The 27,890-nt window shown below is 39.2% G+C and overlaps 1 protein-coding gene across 1 annotated transcript; it reads right to left on the bottom strand.

Moving 5' to 3' along the window:
- Nucleotides 1-24,188: 24,188 nt before the first annotated feature.
- Nucleotides 24,189-26,555, bottom strand: LOC104234993 (uncharacterized). The gene is made up of 2 exons (XM_009788661.2): nt 26,210-26,555; nt 24,189-26,119 (listed from the first exon to the last, which is right to left on the bottom strand). The coding sequence occupies exon 2, from the start codon at nt 25,242-25,244 to the stop codon at nt 24,309-24,311; it is 936 nt and encodes a 311-aa protein (XP_009786963.1). The 5' UTR covers nt 25,245-26,119; nt 26,210-26,555; the 3' UTR covers nt 24,189-24,308.
- Nucleotides 26,556-27,890: the final 1,335 nt, after the last annotated feature.

Genomic DNA, 27,890 nt, shown 5'->3' with positions numbered 1-27,890 from the left:
TACACTTGTGACACCAGGTCTTGGCACACATTAGCAGACTTGTGGTTTTGGATTTATTACTATGGTTATGATTGCACCCAGCTGCTTTTGTTTTATTTATTTAAACCCGCTGTTTCTTAAATCGTTTAATGAAGGAAAAACTTAATTACTTGGAAATTTATTAAAAAGTAAAATTACTTAGGTTATTCACTATTGGTTTGTATAGCGACGGCGTTGGGTGCCATCACGAACTATAAGAGAATTGGGCCGTGACAGATACCCACCCTAATTGGTTTATATCTTGAATTATGAAAGATTTACCTGGCTATACTATAATAAAAACTTATTTACCAGTTTTCTTTAGGTTCCTTACAAATTACATTCTCTATCTTTATTTATTATTTATATACAAAACCTTAATAAAGAGAGCATTCCTTAAAATTAGGAGGTAACTGATATACATACCCACCCCCCACCCCCACCCCAAACCCCACTCTCATGTATATCAGTTATACAAAGTCTGTAAAATCATATTTTCATTCCATTTTCAAAAACATTTCGAAATATTTCTTTCTCTATCATACAAATAAACTGAAATCTCTCCCTCTTCATACAAATCCATCGACATTATCTCTAAAATTGCAGCAGCAAAGGGTTCAACCATTAAAAAGTTTCGAAGCTTTGAATTCAATATTTAGGTTTTACGAATTTATGATTTGTTTGGACTAGGTGTTATTGAAAATGATTGAGAATATACCTTGGTATTTATATCTCAATTTTGAGGGAGATTGGTTAAGTTTAGAATTGTTTTAAGATAAAATTTCATATTGAAATTCAAAAAAGAAGAAGAATTAGTTTCTAAAATTGTATCACAACTGTATGATAATTGTACCATAGTTGTATCAAAAAAATATAGTTGCTAAAAGTTTTTTCAACAATTCAAAAATCATTAAACTCTAGCAAAACTATTAGTAATAGGATAATGGCGCGTATAAAATCAAAATGTGAAATTGGTCACAAACTTACAGTTGACGATCGCCATATACAATTATCCTATATTTGTGATACAATTTTTGCAACAATTATGATACAAATACAATTATGATACAATCATGATATAATTCTGAAAAATTGTGATACAATTATGATCTTCATCTTCTTTAAGTTTCAATCATAACTCTAAACTTAAATTCTGCTACAATATTTTATTATAAATATATTAGCGTCTTATCAGGTATTGTTTTAGGTATTGATGTATCATATACAATCCAAATACAACTTTGATACAATTATGATACAATTATGAAACAAATTTGATACAATTATCATACAATCGTGATAAAATTCATATACTTCTTCTCTTCTTTTTCGAGTTTCAATATGAAATTTTACTAAAAATTACTATAAAATAATTAATCTCCCTCAAAATTAAGATATAAACTCTAAGTTATATTCTCAATCATTTTCAAGAATACCGAATCCAAACAAATTACAAATTCTTAAACCCAAATATTGAATTCAAAGCTTCAAAACTTTTTAAAGGTTGCCAATGGAGAATCCTTTGCTGCTGCAATTTTAGAGATAATGTAACACTTTGTAAATACGGATTAGGTGTGAACGTGAATGAATATTAGTATGATATTTTAGACATATGAATTCCTATTGGGATAAGTTGTCACGATCCAAACTCTCACTCCGTGAATTGTCGTGATGGCAACACTTTGTGGAATAAAATGAAAACATGAAAATTTAACAACTAACAAGAACATTTAAATAAGCAATTTAGATGTCGCTCGGCATATACATTGATCACTCTTGAAATGTACATAACTAACCCAAGACCCGGAACAACGTAAATCACAAACTACAGAACGAAATCAATATCTCTATACTCTAGAGTCTAACAAAAAGAAAATACAGAAGTGGTTGACATGGGGAAGAGTATAAGGGGACACCGAGATCTACGGACGCAGCAGATATACCTTGAAGTCTCCAAAGTTGTCTCGACTTGCTGATAATACTGCTGGTAAGCGGTACCAGGATATGCACACGAAAAACATGTGCAACGAAGGGCATGAGTACACCACAATGGTACCCAGTAAGTGACAAGCCTAACCTAGGTCGAGTAGTGACGAGGTAAGGTCCGGCCCTACTGGTGTGTGTGTGTATATATATATATAAGATAAAATGAAATATCGCAGTAGAATAAATGTGCAGGGGGATCTCCAGAGATACCGTCTCGTAGTCCTAAATGTAAATGTGTGCAGGGGGATCTCCTGGAATACCGTTCCGTAGTCCCAAAGTATATATGCAGTGCAGGGGGATCTCTTAGAATAATGTTCTGTAGTCCCAAAGTAAATATGTAGTACATGGGGATCTCCCGGAATATCGTTCCGTAATCCCAAAGTAAATATGCCGCTTAACCAACGGAAATAACAGTTACAGCAAGAAGACCGACAGTTTAGACTAAGTTGAAGTCAAAGAAAAGCAGGAAATTTACTAAACATGCCGCACTAAGTTCAAATAAACAGATAAGGCAAGTAGACATACTATTCTAAGCTAACAAGTTACTACACATGCTGATATAACTCAAATATTGAGGAAAACGTGTTATTACTTAGTGGAAATTGGGTTTTTACGACAATTAGCTCATGTACGTACTTGTCACCTCACGTACACGGCACTCACAAATCAAAACAATACCAAATTCTAAAGGGAGTTCTCCCACAGCGGGTTAGGAAAGTCACTTACCTAGGACCAAGCTCAAATCAATCCGTAATAATGCTCTTTCCACGAATATCCGACTCCAAATGGCCCAAATCAATTACATAACATAAATATAACTACAACAAAATAGTCTAGCTAATGAAATCAAAGCTAAAGTAAGAAATTGGAAAATCGCTCAAAAAGCCTCCCCAGGCCCACGTCTCGGAATCGGGTAAAAGTCACAAATTATGAACACTCATTCATTTGCGAGTCTAACCATACCAAATTTACTCAAATCCGATAACAAAATCTCGATCAAAACCCCAAAATTCAGCGTAAGAACTCTTCTCAAATTTTTCCCAATTTTTCACCCCAAATCACTAATTAAATAATAAAATTAAAGTCATAATCATGAGAATTAACCAAAACTAAGTAAGAATCACTTACCCCAGACACCCACGCAAGAATCTCTCCAAAAATTGCCTTCTGCCGAGCTCCCAATTCAATTTTGTGATATGAACTCAAAACCCTCGATTTTGAACTTTAAATTCTGTCCAAGTGCTCCCTTCTTCGCGAACCCGGTCAAAGTCTCGCATTCGCGAAGAACAAGCTGCCCCAGTCCTAAAAACACTCATCACGAACGTGATGCACTGGTCGTGAATGCAAAGCTTACATCGCCTGACCCTTTGCGAACGGGGGAAACTCATCGCGAACGCGTAGGCTATTTTTCCCGGAACTCATCACGAATGCGAGGTCCTTATCTTGAAAGCATAGCGTTAATGTTCCATACCTTCAAGAACACGGTAACAACGTCGCGAACGCGAAGAACAAACCCAGCTGGCCTCTCAGGTGACCTACGCGAACATGAGACCTCTCTCGCGAATGCGATGAAGAAATGGTCTACAACAAAACATCAGAAAGTTTGTCAACTCCCAAAGTCCAAAAATGATCTGTTAAGCACCCGAAACTCACCCGAGGCCCCTGAGACCTCAAACAAACATACAAACCAATCTTAAAATACCATACGAACTTAGTCAAGTCCTCAAATCACATCAAACAATGCTAAATTCACAAATCATCTTCCTATTCAAACTTAAAGAACTTAAAACTAAAGATTTCCACAATCGATGCCGAAACCTATCAAACCACGTTCAATTGACACCAAATTTTGCACACAAGTCATATTCAACCTTACGGACCTACTCCAACTTTTGGAATTAGAATCCAACCCCGATATTAAAAATTCCACTACCAGTCCAAACCTCCAAAAATTTAGTTTGGGTCGTGACAAACTTGGTATCAGAGCAAGTCTGTCATATGGGTTATCTATGAGCCGTGTCTAGTAGAGTCTTGATTATGGATGTGTAGCATGCCACATTTATTATCAGGAGGCTACATGACATCTAGGGTTGTTACCTTCTTCCTGAGTCTAGATCGTGCGTAGAGTTGAGTCACAAGTGTTCGTCTCTAATGTTCACCTTGTTTTCTTTCACTGATGCCTTCGACTAGGAAGCAAACGATTAGTAGACGGCTTGATACAGTTGTGGGAGAGAGTACTAGTCAGATTCCTTAAGCCAGAGCAGGCCAAAGTGAGGCTCAGAGTGAGATGTCGTCTCATACCTCATCTACTTTGTCTCCTCCAGAGGATATTAGGAGGCACCCAACACCACCAGTTCCTCCGTCTGGTACTACAGACCAGGATATGCAGAATGCGGTACAGTTATTGACTAGATTGGTAGCTGCTCAGGCTCAGAGGCAAAATACCGGTGTTGTTTCTAAACCAGTTAGTACGGGAGTTCATGTTTTTATTAATTTAGACCCTCCAGTGTTTACCGGATCAGACCCCAAGGAGGACCCGCAGACTTTTATTGATCAGGTTTATCGTACACTGCGGGTTATGCATGCTAGTGATACAGAGGCAGTAGAGTTGGTTTCTTATCGGCTACGGGATTTAGCAGTTTTCTGGTATGATAGTTGGGAGAGATCCAGGGGTCTGAACGCTCCTCCAGCTGTGTGGAAGGAATTTTCTGAGGCCTTTCTTTGTCACTACTTGCCAGTTGAGATACGACGAGCTAGAGCTGATAAGTTCTTGAACCTTTGGCAAGGTAATATGAGTGTGCAAGTGTATAATATGCAGTTTGATTCTTTAGTAAGATATGCTCTCCATATGGTAGTCGAGATGAGCGATAGGGTGCATCTGTTCATGAACAGGTTGGGACCACATCTGATAAATGAGTGCATGACAGCCTCCTTGGTGGAGGGCATGGATATTTCCCATATTCAGGATTATGCCTAGACCTTAGAGGATCGTAAGCACCAGCAAAGGGCAAATAGGGAGCAGGATAGGGGCCAGCATAAGAGGGCGAGATTTGCAGGGTATTTTGATGACTTCAGAGGTAGTATTAAGACAGTCTTCGAGGAGTTTGGCACCACCTGTAGCTAGTGCTCGTCCACTATTTCAGAGGCCTCGGTATGATCGATATACCTATTCTGTCTATGTCAGAGTTCGCGGGCGTCATGCTCGCATTATCACAGTGATACAAGTTAGATGAGATGTCCAACACCCCATTGTGATCAGTGCAGCAAGGCCCACTTTGGACTGTGCCGTCAAGGTTCTGATGCGTGTTATTCTTGCGGACAGCCTGGCCATGTGATGCGGGATTGTCCTAATAGAGGAGGTGGTGGTATGGCTACTGGATCTGTGTTTGGTTCTTACTCATCATTTCGAGCTCCAATACGGGGTTTTTAGCAGTCAACATATCGTGGTAGAGGTAGAGGTGTAGTGTTGAGTTAGAGTGGTGCTCAAAATCGAACCTATGCTCTAGTAGGTCGACAGGATCTCGAGTCATCTTTGGATGTTTTTACAAGTATATTGTCTGTGTTTTCTTAAGATGTATATGTGCTGATTGATCCAGGATCTACATTATCATATGTTACACCCTTTGTGGCTAATAAGTTTGCGTTGAACCTGGATTAGTAAGTAAACCACTTGCGGTATCTACTCTGATAGGAGATTCTGTAATTGCTCGAAGGGTATATAGAGGTTTCACAGTGATGATTTGTAGTCGTCAAACCTCGGCGAATTTATTTGAGTTAGAAATGGTTTATTTCGATGTGATAATGGGAATGGACTGGTTGGCCTCATGCTATGCAAATGTTGACTGTCGTATGAATATGGTTAGGTTTCAGTTTCCTGGTGAACCTGTCATTGAATGGAAGGGGAACATTGCTACGCCGCAAGGTAGGTTTATTTCCTATCTTAAGGCAAGAGATATGATCTCAAAAGGTTAAATTTATCATCTCGTTCGTGTTAGGGATGCGGAGGAGAAGCCGCCTACTCTACAATCAATCCTTGTGGTCAATGAATTTCCAGATGTTTTCCCAGATGAACTTCCAGGCCTTCCTCCTGAAAGGGAGATTGAGTTTAGCATTGATGTGTTGCCTAACACTCAACCCATATCTATTCCTCCATACAGGATGGCCCCAGCAGAGTTGCGAGAGTTGAAGGCGTAGTTGAAGGTCTTGCTGGATAACGGCTTCATTAGGCCTAGCACTTCACCTTGGGGTGCGCCAGTTTTGTTCGTGCGGAAGAAAGACGGGTCATTAAGGATGTGTATTGATTATCGACAGTTGAATAAGTTTACTATAAAGAACAAGTATCCACTTCCATGGATTGATGACCTGTTTGACCAACTCCAGGGTGCCAAGTATTTCTCTAGGATTGACTTACATTCAGGGTATCATCAAGTAAGGGTTAAGGAGAAGGATATTCCAAAGATAGCCTTCCAGACAAGATATGGGCACTTTGAGTTCTTGGTGATGTCGTTCGGGCTAACAAATTCCCCAGCAGCTTTTATGGATCTCATGAATACTGTATTCGGGCCTTATCTTGATGTGTTTGTGATCGTATTTATTGATGACATTCTGGTGTATTCTGGTTCAGAGGCGGAACATGCGGGCCACTTGCGGATAATATTACAGACGCTTCATCGTAAGTTATATGCTAAGCTCTCCAAATGTAAATTCTGGCTGAACTCAGTAGCATTCCTTGGCCATGTGATATCTGGCGAGGGTATTAGTGTCGATACTCAAAAGATCGATGTAGTAAAGAATTGGACGAAACCTACAACACCATTAGAAGTCAGCAGCTTCCTGGGGCTAGCAGGATATTATAGGCGATTTGTAGAAAGTTTTTCCTCTATATTAGCACCATTGAATAAGTTAACATAGAAAGCTACTAAGTTCCAGTGGTCTGACGCTTGTGAACAAAGTTTTCAGGAGCTAAAGAATCGATTGACATCCGCGCCAGTGCTCACTCTCCCAGAAGGAACAGAAGGTTATGTGGTATATTGTGATGCCTCAGGTATAGGTTTAAGGTGCGTATTGATGCAACGTAGGAAGGTGATTGATTATGCATCAAGACAATTGAAGAAGCATGAAAAGAATTACTCGACCCATGATTTGGAATTGACTGCAGTAATATATGCTTTGAAGATATGGCAGAACTACTTATACGACATCCATGTTGACATCTACACAGATCACAAGAGTTTACAATACATCTTCAAGTGGAAGGAGTTGAATTTGAGGCAGCGTAGGTGGCTTGAATTACTAAAAGATTACGATGTCGAGATATTGTACCATCGCGGTAAAGCCAATGTTATGGAATACGCTCTCAATCGTAAGTCAATGGGAAGCTTAGTACATATTGAGGCAGGTAGATAGGGGTTGACTAAAGAGCTTCATCAGCTAGCCAATATGATAATCAGATTGTTAGACTCGATGATGGAGGTGTTATTGTACAGAATATATCAGAATCATCTTTGGTAGATGAGGTAAAAGCATGGAAATATGAAGATCCTACCTTAGTACGATTGAGATACAGCATTCAGCAGTGTAAAATTACGGCTTTTGAGATCGGAGGAGATGGGGCACTGAGATACCAGGGTTGATTATGTGTGCCTAACGTGGCAGGGTTGCGAGAGAAGATTATGAATGAGATTCATCAATCCCGATATTCCATCCATCCCAGCTCGACAAAGATGTATCATGATGTCAAGGAGCAGTATTGGTGGGATAACATGAAGAAGTCTATTGCAGAATTTTTAGACCACTGTCCTAATTGTCAATGAGTAAAGATCAAACATCAAAATCCCGGTGGATTGCATCAGAATATAGAGATTCCGACCTGGAAATAGGAGGTGATTAATATGGACTTCATTATTGGATTACCTCGCTCTTATCATAAGTTTGACTCCATCTGGGTGATAGTTGATCGACTTACAAAATGTGCACATTTTCTGCCAATTAAGACAACTTACACGGTGGAAGATTATGCGAAGTTGTATATCAAGGAGATTGTTAAGCTTTAGGTGTGCTGGTATCTATTATATCAGACCGAGTAGCTCAATTAACGGCTAACTTTTGGAGGTCTTTTTAGAAGGGTTTAGGCACACAAGTGAATCTCAGCACTGCATTCCATCCATAGACTGACGGATGAATATACAATTCAGACACTTGAAGATATGCTACGAGCATGTATTCTAAATTTTAAGGGGAATTGGGATGATCATCTACCACTCATAGAATTTTCCTACAATAATAGCTACCATTACAGTATTAAAATGGCTCTATACGAGGCGATGTATGGGAGAAGATGTAGATCACCAGTTGGATGGTTTGAAGTCAGTGAAACCGAGTTATATGGGTCATATTTGATTCACCAAGCTATTGATAAGGTGAAAATGATACAAGAACGACTGAGGATGGCGCAAAGCAGGCAAAAGTCTTATTCCGATATCCGATGTCGTGATTTGGAGTTTAAGGTTGGTGATTGGGTTTTCCTAAGGATCTCACCAATGAAGGGTGTTATGCATTTCGGGAAGAAAGGTAAGCCGAGTCCGCGGTATATCGGTCCATATAAAATTCTTTGACGAATTGGACAGGTTGCTTATGGGTTAGAATTGCCATCCGAATTGGAATTTGTCCACCCGGTATTGCATGTATCTATGTTGAGGAAATGTATTGGAGACCCTTCTCAAGTCGTCCCTATAAAAAATGTACAAGTTACAGAGGATCTATTAAATAAAGAAGTGCCAGTGGCTATATTAGATCAGCAAGTCCGCAAGCTGAGAACAAAAGATGTAGCTTCCGTCAAAGTATTGTGGAGAAACAAGAATATGGAAGAAATGACATGGGAAGCAGAAGAGGAGATGAAGTCTAAATACCCTTACCTATTCTAGAATGAAGATAACGAGGATGCCAGGGAACGCAAGATGCATTAGAAGGTGAAACAACTCTATGAGGTAAGCAATAGCTTGAGAATACTCTTCCTTAATACAAAATGGTAATATGCAGATAATGTACATATGCATAATGCTTTGTGTAGCCTTGTGAGGTAATACGTTGGGTTCGACTGCTTGCAAGTTTGGCTAGTGTCCATATTATAGGGGAAACTCGGTGAAAATTTCCATTGTCCACGATGATTTAGACTCCCCATAAACCCTTACATTCGAGGACGAATGTTCCTAAGGGGGGGAGGGTGTTACAACCCATATTTACGTACGTTAGTTCATACCGTAAGTTAGTCAACGTAAATACGAGAAGATATTATCTTTGAGATGATAGGAAGTTAATCCTATTGGTCTTAAATGATACAAGGGTGTATAAGGGGGTTAACAAGTATTAGAAGTTAAACGAATCAAGGATGTTGTAACCCGTATTTTCGGGTAAACCTAGAGGTGCTTAATATACTCAAAAGGTCATTTTTAAGGTATTTTAATCATATGATAGCTGTATCATAAGTCTTTAAGTCAAACGATTTATGAAACAAAAGCCGACAAAAGTTGGCACAACTTACGTTCATAATTTTACTTAAACTTTAGGTCAAATGTTACTACGCTTTTCTCCCAATCTACTTGGAATTACGGGGTGATCTACCCAACAAATTGAATATCTATGAGTATATTTTCCAGCGTATTAAACCATTCATCCATACGATCTTGTAGTAGAGAGATATTTGCGTTTTCACGAGACTGCGCCAAACACCTCTCTATGAGGCCCACATAGGCGGTTTAAAACATATGGATATATATAAAAGAGTCTCAATCCCGTTTTAAGTCATTTTTCCAGTTTTTTCAGACCTTAGAACCCTAAAAACATTCTCTCAAGTTTCTCTTATGATCCAAGACCCAAACAAAGGGCAGACAACACAAATCAAGTGTTGGGAATCCCGTGGCGCTAGTAAGTTTCTTGTTCTTCTTGTTGTTGCTCATTTTTGCATTGTTCCAATTCGTGTGGGAGGTTTTTTTAAGTGTTTTATGTTCTCTAAATACTCCCTCAAGTTTTTAATATCAACCCTAGGTGATTTCAAGTCTTCTAAAGTGATTCTAGTGTCGAAAAAGCCTAATTGATTGCTAGTTTCGCTTCCTTGTTCTTGTGGCAGCATTGGAGGGATATTTCATGGAATATTAAGGTCAAAATGGAGTTGTTATTTCTGTTTAAATGTAGGGAACCTCTTAATCTATATGTATTTAATATTATCCAAGTTGCGGTTAAGTCATTGAAGCTAGAACTTGTGAAATATATATCGATAGGCTTGATAGTAGTGTTGTTGGTTGGTGGACTGTTTTGGGAGGCTCAATATGATTATTATTAATGTTGTTTGGGTTGTTTAGTGGTTGTTTTGACTTGTGGGAATTCATATAAATAGGGGGGTTCTGTCCGTATCCACGTAAAATAGGTTGTGGTAGATACATAATAGTTACGACGCCTAAACGATAACGATAGTGTCATTTCGCTTATTGTAGACTAAGGAGTTGTGAAATTTGCATAGCTTGAGGTTGGAAAGTATATACAAGGTATGTGAGGCTATCCCTTTCCTTCTTCTGCATGACTCCGATTGTACATAATGTAATGAACGAGCTTCCAAAGATACTCTACTCTTACAAGCTAGCAGTACTTACATTGTTTCCCTTCTTATGGAGCGATTGATGTTGATGTTGCTTCTCTTATTCTTATGTTATCAATATTGTTGATACTTCCTTATTCTTATAAGAGTCATGATGAAGAATTAGTCCTAATAACGTGTATAGAGGACACCGACCTTACATCATTCCGAAAGGTTCATAATATTATCCCAATGAGTCCAGCATGCATATATATATATATATATATATATATATATATATATATATATATATATATGTATATGTATATATTTTACTTTACCGAGCCGCGCTATAGACGGCCGGGTATGGCACCTATCGTGCAACCACTGATTAGTTGGGTTTTACCGAGCTTTACGTGGTCGGGTATGATTCTACCAAGCCTTATGATGGTCAGGTACATTTTTATCGAGCCTATTACAGCCGGGTACGATATGATGATGATGATGCCCACAGAGGCTTATGTTTTAAAAGTTTATGTATATATACATATGTATTATGCATTTCATATCAGTATCACTCAGAGGTACCTAGATGTTACAGGTTGTATATTCTCTATCTCTGCTTATATTATTGTATGTACTTATGGTTCCCTGCCTTACATAATCAGCACTTTATTCGTACTAACATCCTTTTTATTTGTGGACACTTCATGTCGTGTTGCAGGTCCTGATAGACGGGTAGACGCAGCTCCCCTACCACAGTAGGCTGTCCAGTTCAGCGGTTATTGGCGAGATCCCCTTCTCCGGGCTTGTTATGGTCTTGGTATGCATTTTTGTTATAGACATTATGGGTATGTCAGGGCCTTGTTCCTGCAATAATGCAGCACTTATGTTCCTTTAGAGGCTCATAGACAGGTGTCGACTTATGTATAGTTTGGTATGCCTTGTCGGCTGATTTTTGTTGTATAGTCTTTCATGGCAGCGTGATAGCTCGTAACTTATATATAGTTTCTTGGTTGTCTGGTCATCCCATGTTATGTATGTTCATGCTATTATCTTTCATTGTTGGTTGTTCATGATCCATGTCTACTAGTTATATTAATCTCGTCGGCCCTTAAAGATAATAAGGAAGGTTAGATAAAATGTAGGTTGGTGCTCGGCAAATATGGCCCGGGTGCTAGTCATGACCCTCCAGTTTGGGTCGTGACAGGAAATCACCCTACTGTCCTTCATCAACACCACGTCGAGACTAATCCGCGACGCATCACAATAAATAGTATAAGACCTCGAACCTGTAGGTAATACCAATACTGGGGTTGTAGTCAAAGCTGTCTTGAACTTTTGAAAGCTCTCCTCACACTCATCTGTCCACCTGAATGGAGCACCTTTTTGGGTCATCCTGGTCATATGTGCTGCAATAGATGAGAATCCCTCAACAAACAAACGATAGCCAAACCAAGGAAACTCCGGATCTCTGTAGATGAGGACGGTCTGGGCCAACTCTGCATTGCTTCCACTTTCTTCGGATCCACCTTGAAACCTTCATTCAACACTACGTGAACCAAAAATGCCACGGAATCCAATCAGAACTCACATTTTGAGAACTTTGCATATAACTTCTTTTCTCTCAGGGTTTGAAGCACAGTCCTCAGGTGCTGCTCATGATCCTCTTGACTCCGAGAGTACACCAGAATGTCGTCAATAAAGACAATGACGAATGAGTCAAGATAAGGCTGAAATACATTGTGCATCAAATGCATAAATGTTGCTGGGGCATTGGTCAGCCCAAATGATATCACAAGGAACTCGTAATGGTCATACTGAGTCCTGAAAGCAGTCTTTAAGATATCTAGCTCCCGAATCTTCAACTAATGATAACTTGAACATAAGTAAATCTTGGAAAACACTCTAGCATCCTATAATTGATCAAATCGGTCATCAATACAAGGCAAAGGATATATGTACTTCACTGTGACTTTGTTCAATTGGCGATAATCAATGCACATACGCATAGAAAGATCCTTTTTCTTCACAAACAAGATAGGAGCACCCCAAGGTAACACACTGGGCCGAATGAAGCCCTTATCAAGCAATTCCTGTAATTGTTCCTTCAACTCAAGAGGGGCCATACAATAAGGAGGAATAGAGATGGGCTGAGTGCCCAGCAACAAATCAATGCTAAAATCAATATCTATATGGGGCGGCATACCCGGAAGATCAGCTGGAAATACATCAGGGAAATCCCTTACTTTTTGGACTGACTCAATTGTAGGGGTATCAATACTGCCATCTCCACATAAGCTAGATCCGTGTCACACCCCTTCTCAACCATTCATTGAGCTTTAAGAAATGATATAACTCTATTGGGAGTGTAATCTAAGGTGCGCGGTAAACCTGGCATAGCCAGCGTCACGGTTTTGGCATGACAATCAAGAATATCATAATGGGGTGACAACCAGTCCATGCCCAAGATAACATTAAAATCTACCATGTTGAGCAATAATAAATCAGCTCTGGTCTTAAAATCACTAAGAGTAATCAAACATGACCGATACACGCGATCCACAACAAGAGAATCTCCCACAGGAGTAGACACATAAATAGGGAAACTTAAAGAATCCCGAGATACACCCAAATGCGGGGCAAAATAAGATGACACATAGGAATAAGTAGAGCCTGGATCGAATAGAACAGATGCATCTCTATACAAACCAGAACAATACCTATAATGACATATTACGAGCAGGAAGGGCATAGTTTCTGGCCTGGTCTCTCCCTCTAGGGCGACCTCTACCTTCTCGACCTCTACCTCGGGCTGGCTGAGCAGATGGGGGGCAGCTAATGTTGTAATCATAACATGATGACCCAGTGGAGCACATTGTGGCTAAGATGTCTGTGGAGGTGCAACCCTCCTAAGTCTGGGGCAACCCCTCACCATATATCGAGTGTCACAACATTTAAAACAAGATCTAGGAGGACATGGCTACTGTGGGTGACTCGGGCCAGGTCTGTTGGACTGATCGCTAAAAGCACCCCGTGCAGGAGGCACACTAGATACTGGAGGGGCATAATAAGGTTCCAGAGGCCTAGAAAGGGCTGGAACACCACTGGTGGCTGGAAGAGCTGAATGAACAGGGCGACTCACACAGCCCCTATCATGACAAACTGCAGCTGGGGCACGGGCACCAGAATAATGGCCAAACTCTCGAGACCTCTTGGCCTCTCTCTCCTTCCTATCCCGAGCAAGCATGCCCTCCACTCTCATAGCAACACTCATCACCTGCTAATATGAGATATCCATCTCTAGCTCTCGGGCCATGCTAGTCCTTATGTTGGGATGGAGTCCCTCAATAAACCGACGGACCCTCTCTCGAACTATAGAAACCAAGGTTGGTGCATGTCTAACCAAGTCACTGAAACGGACTACATACTCTGAAACAGTCATAGTACCCTGACGCAACTACTCAAACTCCGTGCGCCATGCGTCCCTGAGGCTCTGAGGGACATACTCTTCCAAAAACATGTCCGAGAACTAAGTCCATGTAAAGGAATCTGCCTCAGCCGGACTGTCCAACTCATAAGTGCGCCACCACTGATAGGCTGCTCCTCGATGCTGAAAAGTATTGAAAGAAACCCCACTCGATTCTGTGATGCCCATAGAGCGAAGGATACGCTAGAACTCCTCCATAAATCCCAGAGCATCCTCTAACGCTAGACCACTAAATGTAGGAGGGTCGTACTTCTTGTACCTCTCGAGCCTACGTTGTTCCTCCTCATTAAACTACTGCCCTACCCTCGGGCTGAACTGGGGCTACAGGTGGTACCGGTATAACCTATGGAATCTATAAACCTGAATCCAATGCTCTGGGGTGCAAGAGGCGGGAGTATGTGCTTCTCCCCCGGCCTAAGATATGGCTGGAGCAAGGGGAATCAACCCTGCCTGATCTAGAGTACCAAACATGCTTAGGAACTGTGTAAGGGTCACTTAAAGAGCTGGTGTAGTAGTAGTAGTAGGCACCTCGGGTGTCTGCGCTCCAACTGGAGCTACTAGTGGCTCATTTGGAGCAGCTTGCTCGGGTACTCTGGCTGCCCCATGTGGGCGTCCTCGGCCTCTACCCCGGCCTCTAGCGGCTCTAGCAGGGGGGCGCGAGTTCTTGGTCATCTCCGGCTGCACGTGTCCTCACCATCTGTGAGAGAATAGAAACAGAAGTTTAGAATTTCAAAGTCAATAGGTTCGCATGACAAGGAATCAAACGAAGTGAAATTTTCCTAACAGTTCCATAGCCTCCCGAAGATAAGTACAGACATCTCTGTACCGATCCGCGAGACTCTAATAAACTGGCTTATGACTCATGACTCCTATGAACTTAGAGCTCTGATACCAACTTATCACGACCTAAATTCTCCCTCCGTGAATTGTCGTGATGGCACCTAGTCTCTACGACTAGGTAAGCCTAACACTTTGCGGAAATGAAATGAAAACATGAAAATTTAACAACTAACAAGAACATTTAAATAAGAAATTTAGATGCCGCTCAGCATATACATTAATCACTCTCGAAATGTACACAACTATCCCAAGACCCGGAACACCTGAATCACAAACTACAGAACGAAATCAGTATCTCAATATACTCTAGAGTCTAACAAAAAGAAAATACAAAAGTGTTTGACATTGGGAAGAGTAGAAGGGGACTCTGAGGTCTGCGAACGCGGAAGATATACCTTGAAGTCTCCAAAGCTGTCTCGACTCACTGATAATGTGGCTGGTAAGTGGTACCTGGATATGCACACGAAAAACATGTGCAAGGAATGGCATGAGTACACCACAACGGTACCCAGTAAGTGTCAAGCCTAACCTCGATCGAGTAGTGACGAGGTCAGGTCCCTACTGGTGTATATATATATATATTGCAGTAACACCTCAATACACAGAGATAACAATAAGGGATCTCCTGAGATATCGTCTCATAGTCCCTAACGTAAATGTGCAGGGGGATCTCCCGGAATACCGTTCCGTAGTCCCAAAGTAAATATGCAGTACATGGGGATCTCCCGAAATACCGTTCCGTAGTCCCAAAGTAAATATGCAGCTCAACAAACGGAAATAACAGTTACAGCAAGAAGACCGACAGTTTAGACTAAGTTGAAGTCAAAGAAAAGCAGGAAATTTACTAAACATGCCGCACGGAGTTCAAATAAATAGATAAGGCAAGTAGACATGCTATTCTAAGCTAACAGGTTACTACAAATGCTGATAAATTACTCAAATAAGGAGGAAAACAGGTTATTACTTAGCGAAAATCGGGTTTTTTACGACAATTAGCCCATGCACATACTCGTCCCCTCAAGTACACAGCGCTCACATATCAAAACAATACAAAATCCTAAGGGGAGTTCCCCCACACAAGGTTAGGCAAGCCACTTACCTAGAACCAAGCTCAAATCAATCTGTAACAATGCTCTTTTCACGAATATCCGATTCTGAATGGCCCAAATCAAGCCAAAATCAATTACATAACATAAATATAACTACAACAAACTAATCTAGCTAATGAAATCAAAGCTAAAGCAAGAAATTGGAAAATCGCTCAAAAAGCCTCACCGGGCCCACATCTCGGAAATGGGTAAAAGTCACAAATTATGAACACTCATTCACTCGCGAGTCTAACCATACCAAATTTACTCAAATTCGATAAAAAAAATCTCAATCAAAACCCCAAAATTTGGCCTAAGATCTCTTCTCAAATTTTTCCCAATTTTCCACCCCAAATCACTAATTAAATGATGAAATTAAAGAAATAATCATGAGAATTAACCAAAACTAGGTAAGAATCACTTACCCCAAACACCCACGCAAGAATCTCTCCAAAAATTACCTTCTACCGAGCTCCTAATTCAATTTTGTGATATGAACTCAAAACCCTCGATTTTGAACTTTAAATTCTACTCAGGTGCTCCCTTCTTCGCGAACGTGGTCAAAGCCTCGCATTTGCGAAACACAAGCTATCCCAGCCCTAAAAACACTCATCATGAACTGTGATGCACTGGTCGTGAACGCAAAGCTCACATCGTATGACCCTTCGCAAACGCAGGAAACTCATCGCGAACGCGTAGGCTATTTTGCCTGGAACCCATCTGATCATTGACTCTACACAAACGCGAGATCCTTATGGTGAACATGTAGCATTAATGTTCCATACCTTCGTGAATGCAGGAACAATGTCACGAACGCGAAGAACAAACCTAGCTGGCCTCTCAGATGACCTACGCAAACGTGAGACCCCTCTCGCGAACGCGATGAAGAAATGGTCTACAACAAAATACCAGAAAATCTAGCAATTCTCAAAGTCCAAAAACAATTTGTTAAGCACCCAAGGCCCCCGGGACCTCAACCAAACATACCAACCAATCCTAAAATGCCATACGAACTTAGTCGAGCCCTCAAATCACGTCAAACAATGCGAAATTCGCGAATCACCCTCCTATTCAAACTTAAAGAACTTGAAACTTCAAATTTCCACAACCAATGCCGAAACCTATCCAAACGACGTCTGATTGACCCCAAATTTTGCACACGAGTCATATTCAACCTTACAGACCTGCTCCAACTTCCAAAATCGGAATCCGAACCCGATGTCAAAAATTCCACTACCGCTCCAAATCTCCAAAAATTCAACTTTCGCTATTTCAAGCCTAAATAAGCTACGGACCTCCAAAACACAATCCGGACACGCCCCTAAACCCAAAATACCCAACGGAGCTAATGAAACTAATAAAACTCCATTCCAGAGTCGTCTTCATATAGTTCCGAATACGGTCCAAAACCTAAGACTTAAGCTTCTGTATAGGGACTAAGTGTCCCAAAACACTCCAAAAATGAAAACAAAACCTCCCGGCAAGTCACAATAGCAGAAATAGATACGAGGGAAATAGTTAATAGGGGATCGGGGCTATAACTCTCAAAATAACCGGCCAGGTCGTTACATGAGTATGGGTGGAAATAGTTAGTTTGTAATTAAGACGGAGAGTGAGGTGCATAAGATTCGATAAAATCGACTATGTTTATATAAGGTTTGTCTTCCAGCTTAATTTCATGAAAATCTATTAGGAATTTGAGAAACCCTAAAACATGAAATTGTAGCTCTTTGAAATACTTTTCCAATGATATATTGTGGAGCCAAAGGGATCTCTGTAAAAAAAATATTATGTGCATTTTACTGAACAATGCGCAGTATGCGCCCAAATGGGCGCCCAATTGTCACGTGTGCGGCAGCGCACTTGTGGCAATGCCACTGCCCTTGCTGCACATTCAGGTGAGATTTTGGGTATTCAGATGCGTGGGACCTCACCCGGGGGAGTCGTTCTAAAAGTCCTACTTCGTCCCCCACACCCCAAAATACAAAAACTTGCTCTAGAAAGGGAAGCTCTCAAGAGCCTAACTTCCTCCAAGGTCCCTACACCATCCAAGGTAAGTTTTAATGGTGATTCTAAGTTAATTTCAATTCTCCAACACTTTATTAACATGGATAACTCTTTCAAATCATTAGTTATTCGATTGAGGCATCATTGTTGAGAAAAGAAACCCTAGAACTCGAATTCAAGAGCATTGAGCCTCAAAAAGGTAATATCTTTACCCTCAAAATGATTATAGCATTAGATTCATGATTATAGACTCTAATTTCATGAGATATGAGTTTATGGGTTTGATAGAAAAGCATGAGCAGTTATAAGTTTGGGTTGTTGATTGTTGATTATTGATTAAGAGTGTTGTTTATCTTATGGGTGATGATGAACGATATTGATTATAACAATTTGAGATTTTAGAATTATCTAAGAGCAAGATAATGGGTTGTTGGTGTAGAAACGCCATTAAGAAGGGTTATGAAGCATTATGCCCATCAAGTATTTGATAAAATGCCTAAATGACCAAACATGAGTATTATTGCTAATATGGAATCCCTTTGACTTGTATTGCTATAGATTAAAGTTGAAAGGGTTGGCAAACGTTATATTACGCTCAAGAGCAGGAAGTTAAGGTATGTGAGGCTAACTCTCTATGTTTAGGAATGTTAATGATTCTCCCTACACTACGTTTCTTCTACAAGGTTACTCTCAAAAATATAATTAAGCTTAGTTCCTTGAATAACTGCAGAATTTCTATTCTCTAGCTTCGTAATTCATTCATGACTTTCACTGCGAACGTTGCCATCTTAGTGCATAATCAATATAGACTTGTGTTGATGTCCATGAGTCTTAGTCTAGATTAATCAGCATGACATAAACAGTTAAAGCTTCAGTTCTTATAATCATTTCATGAATACATGTCGTAGTCTAATTCTATCCAGCATTCCAGTATCATGTAACTCAATATGGTTCAGTATTTCAATACCATGTATTTCACTATGATTCTCAGTTTTTTATTTTAATTCCCTGAATGTTGAACACCTGTATTTGGGCCTGAGGCCATAGTTTATATGTTTTATGCATCTTTGGACCTAAGGTCGTAGTTATGTATACATGTGGTTCATTATTAAGAAAAGGGAGTATTCATATCCTTACTTCCTTTGTTCAGTACAGTTATTAGTTATCAGTTCAGTTACCAGTTATCAGTTCTCAGTTATCAGTTTAGTTTCAGTTTCAACATTTACAGTTTTTTCTTTCAGTTGCTTTATATACTAGTGCAATTCAAATGTACTGACATCCCTTTTGCCTGGGCCTACATCTTACGATGCAGGTAACGATTTACAAGTGACAATTCAGAGCGCTAGGATTCTCGTACCAGCTATTTGGTGAGCCCTAATTCTTTCGGGCATTACCCTTGCTTTACAGTCTTTCAGTATTTACATGCAGTTAGTGTTTTCATACTTCATTAGTGTCACGACCCAAAACCCAATCGTCGTGATGGTGCCTATCATGGAACTAGGCAAGCCACTACTCAGCCATTTCAACACAATAAAGACTTTGAAAATACGGAAGCAGTTAATATTTAAAGAAAACCTTTTAAAAACAGAATAAAATTCGCTAATCAATACAAATCTCTCCCAAAACCGGGATGTCATCAAGTATATGAGCAGATATACAGGGATACAGTCTACTACAATGTCTAAGGAATAAGAACTGAAACATAAGTAAATATAATGAAAGAGAGTCCAGGCCTACGAACGCCATGCAGCTACCTCGATAGTCACCCAAGATCCCGACTCCACACTCAGCAGGTGCTGTGACCGGAAGCATCTGTATCTGCACACGATGTGCAGGGTGTAGCATGAGTACAACCAACTCAATAAGTAACAAATCCAACCTTTGGACTGAAAGTAGTGACGAACTCAACCGACATAGTTCACGTAGGCATACTTTCAATTTCAACAGATAAACACAAAACAGTAAGATAGATCAAATCTGAATGGTATGAAGAATATACTCCTCTACTTCTACATGCCAGTGCACATGCTGTATGTGATGCACCATGCGGACAACCTCATATGCTCACACTCTCAAATGCTCAATCACTCAGTACTGTATATGGCCAATCCGACCCAAGGAAGATCCATCCCGGAATATATACATCAACTGACCATTAGTCACTCTGTACTGAATAGGGCCAATCCAGCCCGTGGGAAAGATCTATCCCCAGGTATATAAATGCTTCAGACAAGATCCATGTACAAGGAGGATCTATCCCTCAATATAATCAACCGCGTTCACTGGGGTATGTGCAGACCCCGGAGGGGATCCTTCAGCCCAAGCGCTAACTTAAATCAGCATAATCGCTGCGGCGTGTAGCCCGATCCCATAATTGTCATTCATAACAGGCCCTCGGCCTCACTAAGTGATCAATCTCTCCAGTCTCTCTTACGGGCTCACTATGTCATGAAACTAGCCCGAACATGATGATATAATGTATCAATAAATAAAAATAGAGACTGAGATATGATATGGAATGAATGAATATGACTGAGTCCAAAATATCAATGAAATCAGTAAGTCAACAGCAAGAAACGACCACTATGGGTTCCAACAGTACCGGCATATAGCCTAAACATGATCTCTAGCATGATTGACAGCTCAATTACTTTATCACATGATGAAAATGCAGATATCAATAATATAGAACCACTATACAGTGCCATGGAATTGACAAGGTCACAATTCTCATGTTGCACGCCCGCACGCTCGTCACTTGGCATGTGTGTCACCTCAACACCAATCATATAGCACATAATTCGGGGTTTCGAACCCTCAGTGCCAAGTTTAGAAGTGTTACTTGCCTTAATCCGAGCAAATCTCTACTCCAACACACCGTTGCCTCGCAAATCGGCATCCAAATGCCTCGAACCTAGCCACAAACAATTCGATACAATCAAAACGAGCTAAAGGAATCAATTCCAAAAGAAAATACTAAGCTCTAAGTCAAAAGTCAAAAAGTCAACTCAAAAGTTGCCCCCCCAGGCCGACGTCTCGGAATCGGGTAAAAGTCACAAAGTTCGAATCACGAGTCCAACCATACCAAAATTAGTCAAATCCGATCATAATTCGACCTTCAAATCCCCGAATTATTGTTAATGAAGTTTCTATAATTTTTCCCAAATTTTCATCTCAAAGTACTAATTAAATGATGAAACCAATGATATATTCATGTATATTAACCAAATCCGAGTTAGAATCACTTACCCCAATAAATTTCTTGAAAAATCGCCACAAACCGAGCTCCCAAAGTCTAAATGTGAAATAATACCCTAATCCTTGTTTATATAGTACACAGTCTGACCTCCCATTTTGCTGACCGTACATTTTCTTGTGCGACCGCACTTCCCAGGTTCCGCGGACGAAATCCCCCATTGTGCGGTCGTACATCCATGGTGGTTGGACTAACCAGGTTATAGTAAATTGACAATCACTTTCTGTACAAATGTCCAAATGATGAATGGTTTAACTTTCTGAAAACTAGATTCAAAGGGACAACTTTCATTTTTCGCTCATCTCCAAATTCCTTATAGATTAAAAGATAAAAAATATAAGCTTCCGAAGTCAGACCATCGAACCTGCAGTTTCCTTCTTTTTGCAGCCGCAAGAGGATTTCTGCGGTCCGCAATTTTCCTCTACATTCCACACATGAGGCTTTGCCTCAACACTCCAAAATGTGCCCCTGGACACCCGAAAGTTACAGAACAATATCAGAGTGTCGAAATGATCAAACTCGCTCAAAACTCACCCCGAAACACACGCGAGCCACTCGGGACTTCAACCAAACATACCACCAAGTCCCAAGACATTATACGAACTTAGTCGAACCCTCAAATCACCTCAATCAACATCAAAAACACGAATCACACATGGATTCAAGACTAATGAACTTCGAATTTCCAAATTTCCACGACCGACGCGAAACCAATCAAATCACGTCCGATTGACCCCAAATTTTGCAAATGAAGTCACAAATGACACCACGGACCTACTCCAACTTCAGAAAATGGAATCCGACCCTGATATCAAAAAATTCACTCCCAGTCAAACTTTCCAAAAATTCAACAATCGTCATTTCAAGCCTAATTCAACTACAGACCTCCAAATCATAATTCGGACACGTTCCTAAGTCCAAAATCACTCAACGGAGCCAACAGAACCATCAAAACTCCATTTCGGAGTCATTTACACATAAGTCAATATCCGGTCAACTTTTCCAACTTAAGCTTTCAATTATGAGACTAAGTGTCTCAATTTATTTTGAAATCCTTCCGGACCCGAACCAACTAACTCGGTAAGTCATATAACAGCTATAAAAGCCACAATAGGAACAGTAAATGGGGGAACGGGGCTATAACTCTCGAAACGATAGGGCGGGTCGTTACAATTAGAGGCTTCATAGACTAAAGTAGCAGTTAGACAGAGTCGCAGGGTTATCACATTAAGCAATATTGGCTACAGATATGTTTCAGACTTATGTTAGTGTTTTCGCACTTTGATTTTTATCATTCAAACTTTCGGTATATCAGCATGTGTTAGTTTATCTTCTGCACTCAGTATGTTATGATATCACTTGTTAATTCATCCATCCAGTTGGTTCGCTTGGTCAGGCATCGGGTGTCGTGTTAAGTCCAGGCCCAAGTTCGGGGCATGACAGATAATGTCTATGGATTTGTATAAAAAGGGAGAGATTTGGGTTGATTTGTATGAAAGAGAAAAATATATTTCGAAATCTTTTTGAAAGTGAGATCAAAACGTGATTTTAGGCGCTTTGTATAACTGATATACAAAAGAGTTTGGGGTGGGGGAGGGGGAGGGGGAGGGCTATATTAATTACATCTTAATTTTAAGGGATGCTCTCTTTATTAATGTTTTTTTATATAACTGATAAATATAGATAGAGAATGTAATTTTTAAGGAACCTAAAGAAAAGTAGTAAATAAATTTCTATTACAGTATAGCTAGGTAAATTTTTCATAATTCTAGATATAATCCTATTAGGGTGGGTATCAGTCTGTTCAGTTCGATTTTGAATGTTATCAGTTCGTCATCTTAATTATCATTGAATAAATTTATCCAATAATCGAACCAATAAATTTTGATTATCAGGTATTGCTTAATTGGTTATCGATCGGATAAATCATTAATAAAATTGGACAAACAGATTGTCCGATACCGATAACTCAATAATCAAATAACATTAAATTGTTACCAAATCATTAACTCAATAACTCGGTACTGATAACTCGTTAATATTTTTTCGGTTCAGACTATTAGTTTTACCCGAAATATGCTCAGCCATAAACCCTACGATCTTTGAAATGGATCATGCAATACTTAATTTGAGGAAGAGATCATCGGTCAAGAATAAATTTCTACATTAAAAATTAATAAGAAAAAGAAACTATATTATTTTTGAATTCTGACAGTGCCTAGCCTTTTGAGGATAATGTGCACCATCCAGTATTCCAGTTTAGTAAGTAGCAGTTTCATGAGAAGAAACTATAGGACCATACAAATTACAGATGCAAGCCATAATTAGACCTTCTGACAGCGTAAAAATATTAAAAGGTTTAACTTTTATAAACTCATACTATAAATTTTCTTAACACTCAAGTCACTATTATTCAAAGGTTCTGGGTTGCAACAAATATGATCTCTCTATCTTTAATTAAAGGTTGTGCTCCTTCATTTAATGGACCATATGTGGGCCAAATCGGATTAGTTGGAAATTCAAAGCGAACCGATCACCGGGTGAAAACTGAGAAAAAAACATTCATATCACTTGAAAGATAACTGTAATATACTAAATCTTACTATTACTAATATGTAAGTAGATATGCTACAAATACTGATCAATAATAAATAAAATTAACTTCGAAGGAGAGAAATATTGAAGTGTGTAGTTGTGAAAGCGCTAAGTCCTTGCATTAATTTCACTTCACGTGATTCGGAGCTTCTCTGTTTTTGTCTTCTACTAGAAGATGGTTACTTAGTGATATGCAATGGAGACTGCACCTCAGATCTTGATCAGTTTCAAGTAAGAAGTTTGAGAATAAGGACAATACCGATATAGAAAAAAGAAACAGGCAGTAATGCACTCAACATACTTCGATGCAACGCAGCAAAACAACTACTAACAGGAAAAACAAGAAAGTTACATCAATCAAAACGACAGCTTGATATTATTTTTTAAAAGAAGTCTACTTTTATGGTAAAACAAGAACATATAGATAATAAATGGAGTAAATAAAGAAGGTGTCTAACTCTAACACAGAGTTGGTGTGACCCAAATTGGAGGACAAAAATGACTGAGGGAAACGCCCTTGTAATGCGGCTGGATACTTCCATCTGCTAAGCTGAACACCCCCATGTCCAACCCGCCTCCTTCTTCATAGTGGAGGTATGTCTCCCAATAGTCGTCTGTAAAATAAATATGATTGGGCTTGATTCCTGGAAATTGAGAAGCTTGGACCGAAATAGAAGCATTAGCACCTAGAAAAAAAAAAGATCTGTCCCCTAATTCCTTGGTTCGTGTCACTTTGCCAGAAGCTAAATCGACCTGGAAAACTTGAAAATCGGTTGTCCCATATGTTAGCTCCGCCACAACACCTTCTACTGGGATAAAGGTCAGTGGAATCCTGTCGTAATCATCTTTGACGTGCCTTGCTCGGCCACCAACGCGCACAACTACAAATAAGGATCCTAATGATTCTAGGATGTATAACTTATCTCGAGAGTCCCTAGGACCAAATGGTTGCTGAGCTACTATGTGAGTTTTAGTGGGTTCAGGGCCATCAACATCACGCGGCCAAAAAAAATCGAATGCATAAAAATGGCCATTAAAGTGTACCACATCACCAATTGTAGACTGAGGGGTTTGTTCCTCAATTCTGGTCCATCTCAAATCTCCTGGTCTCCAAAAACTGAGAAAGTCGATGTCTCCCTCGATGACCATGAGAATGTAGTCCGATGTATGAGGACTACCTGACAAAACTGCTTTTTGGAAGAAGGTCATTAAGTGAAGCGTTGCGTGGTTATCATAATTCTCGGTGGTATTTTGATGCGGCAATTCAAACTGAACACCGGAAAAAGGATGTAGCAAATTAATTTCACCTTCGTCATCTCCAACAGTAATAAGCCATCCCATAGACTCCATACATCGTTTTCCGGTGGCCTTTGGAATCCGCTTATGCAAAACCATGCCATTATTGATAACGGAATCCAAATTAGAGTAAGAATTTGAGAAGTAAATATGGAAGAAATAACAACAAGAAATTGAACAACTAGAATTAAAGAGATTAAAATAAAGGATATGGGAAAAATTCAGGGAAAGAATTTCAAAAACTTCCAAGAATGCAAGTTCTATAGCTTTGACAAGATCAAAGTAACAACGTCTTGATTTATGGAAGAAATCAAACGTCTTTACTTAAAAAGCAAATCAAAACAATAGATTCGGATCTTGACTGCTTTACGAGTAACTTGAGACAACAATTAATAACTAGTATTAATCGCCTTCTAAGAATACCACAAAGGAATCAAAGATATCATAAAAGAGAAGTAATCTTACTACCTTGAACTATGAACTAAATTATTGATTAAGTATATCATACTTTGAGAGTTCTTTTGAACCTTTGTTACTTGTGCTTTGAGATTTATTTCAAGGTAGTAAGATTACTTCTCTTTTATGATATCTTTGATTTCTTTGTGGTATTCTTAGAAGGTGATTAATACTAGTTATTAATTGTTGTTTCAAGTTACTCTAAAACGGTCAAGATACGATTCTATTGTTTTGATTTGCTTTTTAAGTAAAGGCGTTTGATTTCTTCCATAAATCAAGACGTTGTTACTTTGATCTTGTCAAGGCTATAGAACTTGTGTTCTTGCAAGTTCTTGAATTCTTTCCTTGAATTTTTCTCATATCCTTTATTTTAATCTCTTTAATTCTAGTTGTTCAATTCTTACTCTAATTTGGATTCCCGACCTAATTATTATCAATTATAGAGGCTGAAGAATTGTCTACAAGGATCATCATTTCCTTCCTCCGCTAACATCAACCAAGGAACTCGAGGCAAGTCACTGTTAAAATTGCTCTTAGTGGCGGTAGAGTGCCAGATTTACATACCGCATAAAAATTTAGATAGCCTTCAATCAAATTTAAACGCTTACCTACAAGAACCAGCAGATCATGTTGAAGTTCCGACCACTCACGCGCCATTGGCGTACAAGAAGGAAATCTCAGGTTAAGGATGCACACGCCAACCCTCCTATATATAAGAATCCCTAGATTCTGAGAAGAAAGTCCCACATAGATTCGGAATGGGGAATCCTATTTAATTTGCGCCGATTGTTTCTCACAACCCCTCTAATTACTGTCTCCCCTTTTACTTAGTTTTGCCTCTCTTTTTTTTTTTAATTTTTTTCCAGGGATATTGTGGCCTCAATACTGTCCACAGTCAATAAAATTGTCGTTGTGTACTTGTGTCCTTTGCCAAAAAAGCAGGGTTTCATAAGTTTCCATTTGAATTTGGTTTTCCATCTTCAAGTTAATTGTATCTTTTATTTCAGTCCATACAAAAATAAATTATTGTAATTAAAAAATTAGATTACTTTTTAGTGCATGATATATGTATTGAAAATACTAGTTTCTTGGCATGTACGTTGCACATGTATGCCAAGTTATGTATTAGAAAAATTTGTAAAATTATATCATTATTATTAAACAAAGCTTTGAGTAAATAATAATGCATAAGAATAATAATTAATATGGATTGTCATATCGAGACTTGTTTGTTGAGGTCAAAATGATTGGATATGCTTGTTGTGTCCACTTCCACGGAGGGCTTCCAATCCGTTGGATCCAAGCTCTTGATTTGCATCTTCATCCATACTCTGAAAAATTTAAGTTCAAAACTTACTTGAACAATATATCAAGTACACTAGAGGGAAGAAGTGAGCAAAGAAAAAGTTACACTCTATATCTTTGTACGTGAGAGTATACGTAAGTCAATTGATGTAAGCTCAAAAATGAGATCGTCTTTTAAAGCACATAAAATAAGTTAATCGTGTTACCTTGGAGGTTACAAAATTTTAAGATCATGAATAACAAGTACCAAGAGGGTTCGGAAGCTTAGAAGCTAAACGAAAAATAATTTTCGTCGAAAGTCGATAAGTTTGGAATGTTATAACATGCACTTTGGGGTGAGACTAGGGTTATTAACATGATAAGGAGGTTATTTTATGAGTTATTTAGGCTTATGATAGTCTTGTGTTATGTTTTGAAGTTAAGCGAGTTGTGGAACAAAAATTGGCAAAGATCATCACAAGTTACATTCATAAATGTGCTGAAATTTAGGTCAAATGTAGTGGAGCTTTTCTCCCAATATTCTTAGAATTATGGGATAATTTACATATCAAATTGAATATCTACGAGTCTAATTTCTAACGCATTAAACCGTTCATCGATACGACATCGAAGTAGAGAGATATTTGCAGTTTTGCGAGACTGCAGACTGCATAGGTGACAAGTAGGTGTGTCACTAAAGCTTTTTGAGCAATACATTTCGTGTGTTATATGAGGTTTTTTTGGGACATATTATATACCAAATTTAAGGTCTTGAAATTTAGTTTCCAACGCTCTTAACCGTTTGTTAATACGACATCCGGATAAAAAGATATAAGCATCGAAAAAAGGGCCAATGCTAGGGTGTCAAGTTAGCACCTCTTTGACTTTTCAAAAGTGGATATATATCCCTTATGTCGTCTCTTTATTCATTTTTCCACAGATCACGACCAAAATAAGACCATAAACTTACCCTTATACTGTCTACAAGGGTTTCAAATAAGGTTA

Source organism: Nicotiana sylvestris, chromosome 3 (genome assembly GCF_000393655.2).
Source record: "Nicotiana sylvestris chromosome 3, ASM39365v2, whole genome shotgun sequence".
Classification (NCBI taxonomy): Eukaryota; Viridiplantae; Streptophyta; class Magnoliopsida; order Solanales; family Solanaceae; genus Nicotiana; species Nicotiana sylvestris.
This window is presented reverse-complemented; position numbering and strand designations above follow the sequence as displayed.

Coding starts and splice junctions, on each gene's coding strand:
- LOC104234993 (XM_009788661.2), bottom strand. CDS start 25,244: ATGGTTTTGCATAAGCGGATTCCAAAGGCCACCGGAAAACGATGTATG.